General features: G+C 39.0%; 1 protein-coding gene across 2 annotated transcripts in view; it reads left to right on the forward strand.

Annotated features, from left to right (window-relative positions):
- The window catches only part of col14a1a (collagen, type XIV, alpha 1a), a 152782-nt gene that overhangs the window by 34278 nt on the left and 105760 nt on the right, over nt 1-12744 (forward strand). For both annotated transcript variants that reach the window (XM_074654161.1, XM_074654162.1), the window contains exons 6-8: nt 11425-11580; nt 11804-11923; nt 12203-12367. In XM_074654161.1, the coding sequence (XP_074510262.1) occupies nt 11425-11580; nt 11804-11923; nt 12203-12367 (441 nt within the window). The remainder of the gene's footprint in view (nt 1-11424; nt 11581-11803; nt 11924-12202; nt 12368-12744) is intronic.

The raw sequence follows: 12744 nt of genomic DNA on the forward strand, positions 1-12744 counted from the left end.
CACCCCAAAAAACACGTGAACTTTCTAGGAGACAAACACAATGTGCACCGTGCGCCTCTCCCACGCTCCCTCCTCCACTGAAATTTGATCTCCTTCATATTGCTGAAGTGTTATGTCGAAGTCACCGACCTCGACTCGGCAGTAAATTGCGCACGGCCTGTCAGACATTAGTGGCTCCATTAGTCTGTTTAGAAACAAACATTATGTTAATCACGTTGTCATATTGCTTATTACTAATGCAATACAAGCTGGATTTAGCCGTCGGCACAGATTGCTGATGTAGACTACTTCATAATTTGCCAGAATGTGTCATCGTAAATCGAGCCAACTCTAGAAGTGACACATCTAGAACCGAAATAAACCTTGATGCCCTTTCATACTTTACTCATTTTTCCTCTCCTGCTGTTTATTTTCTGCACTTGTTGCTCGTGTTTTCTAGCTCTGCAGTCTGCACTTCCTCCTGCTTTATATGACTCGTATATTTCTCTTCGCCTCCTCTCCTCTATACCCCTTTATGCATTTAGCCCCTCATCATGCCCTCTTACATTCTTTCTATCTATCCACTTTGCTTTACTGCCTGACCTTTCTTAACCTCTTTTGTCCCCGAAGCTCTCTTTCCTATCTTGTTAATCCTGTCCTCCTTTTTCCTCGATCCCCCCCCCTCTTGTGATCCCAATGTTTTACGCTTTGTGGTTGACAAAGCACATCATAACTTGAACTGTTGTTTGAAATTTTGAAGAGAGGCTCATTCATTGCTCAGAAGATCGTGGTTTAAAAACTGATATTGTATCATTTGTGGAATATGGGCAAATCATAGCTCTGTTTTGCATACATTTCCATGGTTTTTCAGTGGCTCATAATAAATAGTTTAGCTGCAGTAAATCCTCCTTGCACTGTTTCCTGACTCCGCCACAGACGTGTTTACAGTTTCTGTACCTTCCCTTGAGTTGATGATTATATACATCTGTCAAATAAATAGCTGCTTGTGCTTGACTAAGACTAACTAGGAAATAGAAACGGGTGGTGGGCTGGCAGGCAAACTGTCCCTCCCGCAGAATTAATTAGTAAGCCAGGATTGTATTGACAAGTGACACAAAAAAAGCCAGTTTGAGAGCCACACCCATCTCTAAAGTTCTTACAATGTGTGCATGGAGCTAAAAAATAACCAGACACGATAAGAGGGACTCAACTTTCGAAATAGAAACACACACAGTTCAACAACTGTGTGTGTGTGTACCAGACAGAGAGATTAGAGGAAGACAAACAGAAAGAAAAAAGGCAAGTCAAGGCAAACAGAGACAGGTAGAGATGGAGCGACAGACTCAGGGGTAGATGTTTTTCTTTCAGCATACATATAGCGTTTGTTCTGTCAGAACGTCTGTGTATTCAGTGAAGTGGAACAGAACAAGACAGTGGATTAAAGATCAGGAGGCCAAGCAGGGAAAGGTCTCTGGTGGAACGACACAAACCGCCTAAAAACAGCTGTCGGATTACACCTTAAAACCCACTGGATCACACTACTTACTCAAACATACACACTCTCTTTCTCACACACACACACTCACATGGGCCCACAGGAATCACAGATGAATATGAATGTTTGCGCCTGGCTGAGTTTTTCTGAGGGCCACTGAGCAAACGACAGGTGTATCAATCTGCTGCCTGTCTCTTGATTGAATAAACAAGCCAATAAAACAAAGAGAATCTTGTTTTGGAGCTCTTGTGTACCACCAGTGTTTATTGGGAGAAACAACCATCTGTAGGCAGGCTAAAACAGCTCCCTGGGTTCATGCTCAGGTTGTTGTGACATTGAGATGTTTGCTAGTACTATTCTTTTTTTTTTTAACCACTGCAGCTACTACATTATTAGGTTATTTCTCAGAAAGTGTGTTTCCAAGCAATATGCAGTAGTCAGATCTTTGTTTTAGTGGTGTTTTGATTCTTGCCAGCAATTTTCAAGATTTTGACAAAAACAATCTCATCACCTTCAGGTTTGAATTGTAGACGCAGAGATTTTCCTGCATAGAGAATTACAAGGCGGCCACCTCAAATTTCATCCTGCCTCCAGCTCTCGACAAAACTGTGACGGGTATCTTCATGGAAAACACTATTTTCGAACAAGTGTTGGTGGATTTCTGTTTTTTGTTACTGCAATTGCGGCATTACATCGATGTGGTGGCGCTGTATCTTAACCAACACAGTGAACCGGGAAAGGCACTGCCAAAACTGCAACCGTTTAGAAACACGGAGTTCGTTTCGGTTACCGTGCTTTGTGAGTGACTTTTTTGCCGTGTCATCACCATTCATATCTATACAACCAATGTGTTTAGGATTAAATAGTTTACTAGAGCACAGAGGTGGAAGAAGTACTCAGATCTTTAGGCCTACTTAAGTAAAAGTAGCCTAATACCATAGTGTAAAAATACTAGTTACAAGTAAAAGTTATGCATTCAAAAGGTTCAGTAAAAGTAGAAAAGTTTTAACCTCAAAATATACTTAAAGTACCACAAGAAAAAAATACTCACTATGCAGAATGGTCCATTTCATAGTAATATATATTATGGTATATCATTGGATTATAATTATTGATGCATTGTGTTCATCACTTTAATGCAGCAGCTGGTAAAGGTGGAGCTGCTTTTAACGACTTTCTATACTTAATAATTATATACTACTTAATAATATAGCCTACCATAGTCTATTAGTTCATTTATATTTCGTATTAAGAATCTGAACAAGCAAAGTAGCTAGTAACTAATATTGTCAAATAAATGTAGTGAAGTTAAAAATACATTATTTCCCTCTGAGATGTAGTGGAGTAGAATTGGGCTATAAATTTGACAAAAAATAGAAATACTCAAGTAAAGTATAAGTTTGTCAAAATTGTACCTAAGTACAGAACTAGTCACCGCTGATAGAGCATAAAATTGTTTACAAGAGCACAAGATCTTTTAATAGATCTAGTCTCTTCATTTTGATTTCAAAGTTCACCAGATTGATGCATTTAACTTTAAAACATACAAAATGTTCTTCCGGGGGGGTGCATGTCCCCGGACCCCCCTAGAGGTCCAAGGTCCACCAAAGTCCCATGAAAGTTCTGCCACCTGCGCCTCATTTTGAGCCAGGAAAAACACTGAAATGTCCATTTTTCTGTTCACTTTTCCTCCGTGTTGACTTAATAGTTGAAGATTAAAGTTCATTCTTGACTTTGGAAACATTGAAGCATTTGACAAAACAATTCTCACCTTTCACGATCTGAAGGGTCCATTAAGTAGCTAATTTGAAGTTTTGGATCATATCACAAGATCTCCATCAGCAATGATGACTAACAAGTTAATTATAATCATCCAAACTAAATGTCATGAAGGCATGAGGTAATGCTTAAAGGTCTTAAAGGACAACCCTGACATATTGGAAAAATAAATATTTATAATGTCTTCAGACATCTCCAAATTAATGAAAATAAATGCCTCACCTCTGTATCATTTTAAAATCTGCAGATTAAAATAAACGAGAGGGGCGGAGGTAGATTGTGGGGTTTCAGATATCTGCAATTAACTTATTGGTTGGAATGTTTAACTAAATGTTCTGTACATTTGCAGCTACATAACCTGTTAGAAATATATTATCTTCAGGGAAGTAAGAATAATTGAATTTTGGTATAAAATCACAAGACATTTGTCTCTTCTTTGTAGTTGTAGTTGTAGTTGCACAAAATGTTATCAAAATCACAATATGGCCTACTGCATTTTCAAATCACATGATTCGCATTTCACCATTTTAAATTAAATATTTATGGTGCATACAGTCCTAATATATCTTCTTGTTTGATCACGCTATAATCCTTTTAATGCTTTTCAATGAAAATGAGAATAATTATGTAAAAATTATCATTCCCTCATCACAAATTATATCGCAATTGTAAAATCAGTCAAAATAATTACAATTGGATATTTTTCAAAATCGTTTAGCCCTATTCTTTGGCACATGTGGTTGCACAGGTGTACACAAAGTTATGATATGGAAAACAGGCCAGCAAGGTCATGTTTTTGTCTTCATTATTTCTCTTTAAATGCTATCCACATTTTCATCTCAGTTTGGCAGAGCACTTAGCAAGCACACCTACACATGAGCAGATGAGGGGGAAAAGACCAGACTGTATTGATTTAGAGTGGACGTTTTCTCTACAACACACAGGAAATTGCTTATATTGAAACATTAGGTTCTCCATGATAAACAGCAGGCATGAGGAGAAATAGATCTTCTTACTATTCATCCTGAAATGATATATTGAGAAAACATTTTACAGGGGTGAGCATAAAAGAGGCAGTTCGCCCACTGTATAATATTATTTCCATTTCATCATTTCACTGAAGTGTATTTTGATACTGAGTGGATTAATACATCAAAATCAAACATGTGCGTTAAACTATTTGGGAATAAATGTCCAATTATTTTGTAATAAATTACTCTTATCTTGGAGGTGAAGTGCTCTTATAAAAGCAGGTTCACGCTGGAATCAAACCTTTGCTAAGAGAATAAAGGAAATGTTCTCACTAATGTGGAGACTGTCGCTGCTACTATCTATCTATCTTCTGCTTGCCTGTCACTGTTCTCAATGTTAATTCCAGACACTGAAACACAATCACAGTGGCCGGGGAAATAAAACTTAACTAGAGAGAGATTGAAATGACAGCACACTCTGTCTGATCCCTGGCTAAATGGAGGTCAGCGATAAATCAAGGCCGGCTGGGAAGAACCAGTGTTAATGAGAACAGAGAGCGAGCGAGGAGGGAGAGGGTGGAAACGTTTTCTGAACTAGATAAGAGTGTGTGTTTGAAGACGTGATGTGTGAGTCTGTCTATTTGTTTGTCTATTGTACATACATTTCTCTCCCAGCTATATCCATATGTTTGAGTATATGTTACTTCCAGGGAGTAGGTGATTACAAAGCAATCTGCTTTGCTTTAATTAATCTGGCCTGTTTTGTGATAACATGTAGCCAATATGTGCATCTGTTTAAACATCTATGTACTTTATCTGTGTGTTTGTGTACTGCTACAAGTTTTACTACTATTAACTGCGACTTATACTATTTGTTGTGGATGGGACATGATTTTAGATTTTTCAAAAAGTCGTTCAATTATAAAAAATCAAATAGGTTATGCGACTCTTCGTCCAGTTCAGCTCTTTTCTGCTAGCGCAGGGGTGTGTGTGTGTGTGTGTGTGTGTTCGAGCGTGCGCAAGCGGCGCCGCGCACCTCATAGTTTTCGTCATTCAAACTTGACAAAAACAAAATAAAACTCTCCAAAACCGTCATGGTTTGTCTTTCCACTGGCCTCTTCCACTGTTCAAACAATGTGGTTGAATTAAACTCTGCGGTGATTTTCAAATAATAATCCACTAATTCCCAGTGACTTTTGAATAGTATTTTTGCTTGGAATTCACATCCCTACTATTTGTCTACATCATCTCTGTCTTGTAGGTCCCAGTACTGTTCCCTGTCTTTGTCGCCGCATGTCTGTCTTTGCTCTGCTACAAGTTGTGGCCGGCCAACAGTGGCTTCCATTGTTGCACTCACATTTTTAATACCCGTTTCTCCACTCCCACACAAGTTAATTCAATTGTCTAGGAGCCACATATTTTTTTTCCCACAGCACTGCAGACTGCACTGTGGGCTCAGTAGTAAAAATGTGGTCGCTCACTCTCACATGGACACCAGGTGGACGGTCTGTCTAATCACGTGTTCGCGTGCCAGTTATGGTGGGTGCTTGTCCAATTGTGAACTCGCGTGTAAATAGGTTCGGGGATGGCAGCGTCTTTTCTAATCACGTGCTTCTATGCAAATAAGGTTCAGATGTAGTTCAGCCAACCTCATGGTTCACGATGAGTGAATATAGAAACAGACAAAAATCTGCAAATTCAGCTTGATGGCATAAAATGTTTGAGTAACACTGGTCGGCTACAGTACTGGTTCGCTATAGGGCTGGATGGTTTTGTGCCTTTTCCCTGTAACCCATTAAAATGACAATATTTTCAGAACCATTCTCTATTGATAGAGAAATTGTTTTTGCTCAGAAAGTCTGTCGTTCAGAGCCAACATCGGTAGAGTTCATTGTGTGTGAGGTTCTCAATAGGCCCTTTCTCACAGATGATATTATAACATGTCACAGTAGGAAAAGCAGAGGTATAGATAATATAATTTAATTTGGCTGCTTTAGTTTCAGGGTCCTGCTATTGTTCATGCTGGCTCACTGTCACATTGTCATGGCTTACTGGGATACTGGAACTAAATGGAGCCATTGTTAATGTAATTACTAATACCTGCTGTGTAAAAGGCATTGAACACCAGCCGAGGTTGTGGATGTGAGTGTTTTAGCTGGTTGTAAATGTCTTACGTCTGCAAATGAAACCAAGTATTTCTGGTTATACCTGAATATATGTACAAAGACAATTGTCAACGGAGAGAGACAAATATATTTTTTGATCCCATTTGAATTGCGCCATGAATCACACATGATGATGTTTGTCAATTTAAAACATAATTTTGCATGTTAAGAAAGTCGCAAGTATCATTTAGTTTTGTATGAAACCGCTCAGTGAACTACATCTCTCATCTCGCACTATATACGTCACCAACACTAGCTAGCTAGCTAACTGCTATGTTCCACGTACGAATGTACAAAAATGTTATCTTACCTGGTGTGTTTATCCAGCGACTTCTGGTCTTTTTTAATCAGACGGGAACAGAAAAAAACGAGCGAGACACGTTGCTCGTGTGAGTACATCCCAGTACGAAACACACAGGCATCGTAGCTTCAGTGAGAAACGTCGCAACGTGACTTTTGGGTGTATATTCTTTCTAATTACATATTTCCAGTCTTGTACTTCAAAAGTTGTATGACAAACTGTGACTTTCTTGACTTGCAAAATGATCTTTTAAATTGACAAACATCATATGTGTGATTCACGGAGCAATTCAAACGGGATCAAAAAAACTGTTGTCTCTCGCTGTTGACTACCGTTCATATTTTTACCGTAATAAGGTCCCATAGCGGTCCACTGGAAGGGTAGGGACTTGACCTCTCTATCATAACCACAGTAAATAATACATCAAACCATATACCAACACAACTTTTGGACACAGAAACCTTTGCTCAGTTACACACTCTCCTACTCCTGTAAGCACTTTTTCCTGCTTGATTTTTGAGCAATGTTTAAATGAAGCCAAAGAAAGTTGGCTTTCAAACATGAATACTTTGTTTAGTTTAATTTCCATGGTGAAACCTGCTGTAACATGGTAGGCAAGTGAAGTTCAAATACTTAGTTCCTGTCATTCATACCAAGAAGTACTTTTAGTTGACTGAAATGAGGGTTTCAGCTCCAACAGCTGGCTGAGGTGTTATACGCTTTCCAGCAGAGAGAAGAAAACGAGCCAAGCTCTACTGCAGTAGTAGTATTTCTGCCATCCATGACGTTAGAAACCGTCAGTGGACGGCAGAACTAAAAATGTTAAATGTGATACAGATACAGAGGTTTGGCAAATTACTCAGGTACAGTATAGATGTGTCATTCCATGACTAATACACTGTGCAAATAAGTTTAAACATTGGCAAGTGTCCTTTTAACCCTCGCATTAAATCCCACCTTAACTGTGATGTCTCTACCAGTAAAGCGCCTGTTGAAGTTCTTCTATCCTCACATGAACATTTGGTCCCCATATGAATAGAAATACAAGAACACACACATTACAGTAGTGACTGACATGTCTTGTGCTCTGCCATGGCAGTTTGTTTTAGTTAGTGGAGTGTTTAAGAAAGCTTTCTGTGCCAAACAAAGCCTGCCTCCTATTAGTTAGCCGCAGAGATGGACACAGTGAGATAGAGTGGAGGAGAGAGAGGCAGTGAAGAACAGGAGTAACTGTAGACTTGGACAAAGGAAAAGACTTGGCACAACACAATCTGTCAATATATCTGCGGTATTTCATCAAACCCAAATACAGCATTTTACCCTCTCACTGGTTTTCTTTCCTCCTGCTTCATTTGCTTCCCTTCCTCCCTTTCACACTTTTTTTTCTCCTTCATGTGTGCACAGAAACACTGTTCCCCACTGTTTCCCAGGAACTGCACTTTGACCTGCAGCGAAGGCGTTAGGCGGGAAGAGAAAAAGGGGAGGGGCTGGGGGGGAAGAGGTAGAGATGAGGAGGAGGAGGAGAAGAAAGGCAGATGGAGCTTAGAAGGAGCAGAGGGACCTTTGACAAGCTTGCTATTGTCTGGCACTCAGACAGAGAGCAGAGAAGAGGGATTCAATAGCAGCTACAGTACTGAGATACTGGAAGCTTTCTCACTGACATCCATTGTTGGGAGGGAAACAGCATAATGTGTTTATTCCCATGTCTCTATATACTATATTCTTTGTGTCTGTGTCTGTTTTACAGGCATCTGCAACACGACTGCCAAAGCAATTCTGATGTAATACTGGATTATTTTCCAAAACACTGAGGAAATTTCATTTAAAAAATGTATTCAATTATATTCAGATAGATCCTACAAATGAGTGAAATAGTTTCATTACAGGACATGATGATAAACTGATGGGGAAATTTCGTTTAGAATGTTTTAATTACTTAACACAAACCTACATTACATTTACTACTGTTGCTTAAAATGAACAACTACAAGGTTACCAAAGTCCTGCAATAAAATTACATTAAAGTTTGTAAGGTTTTGCAGAGACTTCCATTTATCTGTCCTCTCAGGTGGAAAACTGTGCGTAAAGTAATGAACACACTGATTCGAAAACACACAACCTGGGCAGAGTGAAATAACAGTAAAGCTATGACTCAAGGTTTCATGTTTACTGCGATGGATTATCGACCTTTTGGCAGTTATGGAAGTTGTTTCTCAAACTATATATGAATGAATGGCAGCAAATGATTTCGTCTAGGAAAAAACGACCCTTGATATCCAACTAAACGGCGTGTTTACAGACGTCAGCAGGGATAATGTGAAGGAGAGGGGCAACCTTGATTATAGGTTCATATATAAAATACCAGTGTTATGCCTAGTTGAAGGACGTTCTCACCACTCTGCCAACAATAGATTAAAGAATGACCAGCGAGCTGTAATTAGCTGTAATTACGACCCTCTAATCCTCTGTTTACCATCTCCTTCATCTGTCTCGATGGCTCTTCACATTGCACAGTATACCCCACTCTCCCTCTCTGACTCTTTCTTTCTTAACCATTAAATTTCCTCGCCTCTCTATTTATTTACCCACAGTGTCAACAGCAGTTACTATAGATACTAACACCCCCTGAGAGTCTCTCACTTTTTATCATGGAATAGCTCCTCAGCCATCCTTTGTGTGTTTCGCTTTTAAAGAAGCCCTCCTGGTGCTTAGTCATGGTTCTTTCTCTCTATTCTTTAACCTCAGAGTTTCTTTAAAGGCCATGCTTGTTTGTTTTGTAAGAAGGGAAACTCTACAAAGAATTATCTTTTCACTCGTTGGCCTTTCAGCCTTTTGCTATTTTGCTGAAACTCTCAAACTAAGCAACAATTTCTCTTTTCAGTGGGATAGTTGAATAATTAAAATTATTTCTGGTCCAGTTTAGGCCACTCTAATGGGCATCATATACAGTAGGTTGTTGAGTCCTCATTCCGCCTTTAAAAAAATGTGGGAAATTTTGGCAAAATAAACACCTGTAACCATTATGCACATGAACTCTGAAGGATATATTCATAATCTTCTTGGCTTTTTCAATACACTACCCGAAGAATATTTTATAATAGCACCTCAGTCTTTTATGCTATGCATTTGCAGATCAAAGATTGTCATCAGCTATCGCTTGACCTTGTTGTCTTCTCTTCTCCCCTCCGTCTGCCGTCTGCAGCAGATGGATGGTTCAAACAGTCAGACAGACACAGACAGCAGACAGAAGGCTCTGTCTGGAAAATCACTTCTTGAAATGAATTCCTGCGTGGCTTATCGTTACACAATGTGTCTTTCATGAATTTCAATCTTGAGATAATATTGGCCTGACATATTGGCATAAGTGGTACAGTAAATGTTACATATATATATATATATATATATATATATATATATATATATATATAAATATATATATAAATAAATAACGATTACTTGCCAAAATACAGTAATTCTCGGCTCTTTATATGTTTCATCTAATCTGTTGTTCACTTTGTGGATTTCTGACAAAAATACCCATAAGACTGGGGGGGAAATTTATCCTTTTGCCACCAAATAGCAACTTTACGTATCTTATTTTGGATTATTTTACAGTTCATAGTTGACAGTGTACAGAGAGGGAAACACAAGGGGGAAAAATTGAAACGAAGGTCTTGGGACTCACCCAGGGCATTGCAATTACCCAGTATGCACCTGAGCCACAAAAGTAACATCTGTTGTCAGAGCATAGCGAGAAATTGAACCTTTCACTCTGCGGTTCTAATGGAGATATTAAAAAAATAAATACTAAAGCTAGTGCCTTTTGTGTTCAGTTTGGATTGATCTTGGTGAAAATATTGACCATCAGCAGCTGAATTATCTACATTGACTCATATGGTATCTCTTCACTCAGTAATCTTTGTCTTAATATTTTAAACGTGCTTTTGTGAGCAAAAATGCAAAGAAATAATTTTCATTTCCTACAGTCAGCACTCTCTTATATCGCCTTTCTTCATTTAGACACAAATGTCCAACCTGATCACTTTTGTAGACAGATTCTGTTAGGGATTTATGATGCAACTTTAAGTGCGTGTATTCATTTTCAGGACATAATGCAGGGCAGGATGACAAGATAAGCAGTTATGGAATTATGATAAATGAACTAATGAAAGTCTGTGTGTGTGTGTGTGTGTGTGTGTGCGTGCCTGCTTCCACAATATTGACTCATATCTATCACTATTACTTTCAGGTGTAGATTTCCCTTTAAAACGGATCTTTCAAATGAAAAGGGACTTAGTTTCCAACAACTTGTTAAGAGATTAATTCGTAGAAGAGGAGGCTAGGAGAGATTACTGGGGAAAAAAACACCACAGATTTCAAAGGAAGCTCTCAAGATGACGGTTAACTAAGGTTCAGATTGTGTGGTATTTGTGTCTTTGTACTGTATGCAAATGAAGCAGTCTGTGTCTTTTTTACATGATTCCTAATTTTCTGTTTTGTTTCTGGCTGTGTGTGTTTTGTTCAATAAAGACAACCTGATACCTGCTGCTTTGAGGTGTGCATTTATTCTGTTTTCTGAGTTTTGGGTGAGAAACCTGCACATCAAAAGTTAAAGCATTATGTTTTCAATGGAGTTATCTTTATTAATAAGACCTCTATTCTCTCCGTTTGTCCCTGGCTGTGGTCAGTTTAAAAATTCACATCAATCTGTCTTCTCTCCTCTCCTTCTTGTAGTGGATCAGTTTGTGTGCCACACTGAGGCCATTGCAGACATCGTGATTCTGGTGGACGGCTCCTGGAGTATCGGTCGGCTCAACTTCCGGCTGGTCCGCATGTTCTTGGAAAATCTGGTCAATGCTTTTGATGTTGGCATCGATAAGACAAGGATAGGTGGGTCCCTGCTACTTTCCCTCTTGAACAGATGGGCACAATATGGGACCAATATGGTCTTCTGATATTTGTGTCAATATTAGATATCACTTCATATTTGTCAATTTTTTAAAAACCTGTTTGCATATCAGCTTTGTTGGGTGTTTAACTTTGACTGAGCAAATGACAGGTTGTAATATAAGGTGTAAATTAAGTGTGTGTGTGTGTGTGTGTGTGATTGTAGGTCTGGCTCAGTACAGTGGTGATCCCAGGATAGAGTGGCATCTAAATGCTTTCACCACAAAAGACACCGTCCTTGATGCCGTTAAGAACCTGCCATACAAAGGAGGAAACACTCTCACAGGTACCGGATTTCACTGATACTACCAGTTTGTTTTGCTGTTAATACTGGTTTAGTTTGTTAAGAAGTTCCAAACCAGTGTTTTTTAATTTTCCTTTCTTCTTTTGATTTTGCTCTTAACACGTACTTCTTCTTCGTTCTCATCTTGCTCCCCCTGCACCCTTCCTTTTTCCTCTCTTAAATGGCTTTTTCCCTTTTGTCTGACTTTGTCCTTCCATCCACCCTGTTCCCTCTGCCTATATTTTCCTCATTCTTGCCTCTTCTCCCTCTGTCTCTTTACAGGCCTTGCATTGACCTATATCTTGGAGAACTGCTTCAAACCTGAGGCTGGCTCAAGGGAGGGTATACCGAAGATTGGGATCCTCATCACAGACGGGAAGTCCCAGGACGATGTCATACCTCCTGCAGAGAGCCTGCGAAATTCTGGGGTCGAGCTGTTTGCTATTGGTGAGAGACGACACAAACACACACCTGCAAAAGACAAAAAGTCTTAGGAAGAGTCACATCTGTGCAGCAATGAGTTAAAAATCACTGTTTCTTTAAATCCTGCCAATGATGTTTCTTTGAACCAATCTTACTTAGTACTTTACTGTCCTGCTGTGCTATAGTGCTTTTTACATGTAGAATAGTTGTTAAGGCTGACAGTCACATTATTTTTTACTTTTTTACAATAAAAAAAGACAATAGACATAAAGCACCGAGCACCATTACACAAAATAACAGAAAGAAAAACAGGGTATTCATATCTAGAACTCCTACGAGCAGTCCAAATCTGCCTGTCGACAGCGATTATTGGCAAAAGAGGAGATTTCCTCTTCTGCCAG

This window comes from Sebastes fasciatus, chromosome 12, assembly GCF_043250625.1.
Source record: "Sebastes fasciatus isolate fSebFas1 chromosome 12, fSebFas1.pri, whole genome shotgun sequence".
Taxonomy (NCBI): domain Eukaryota; kingdom Metazoa; phylum Chordata; class Actinopteri; order Perciformes; family Sebastidae; genus Sebastes; species Sebastes fasciatus.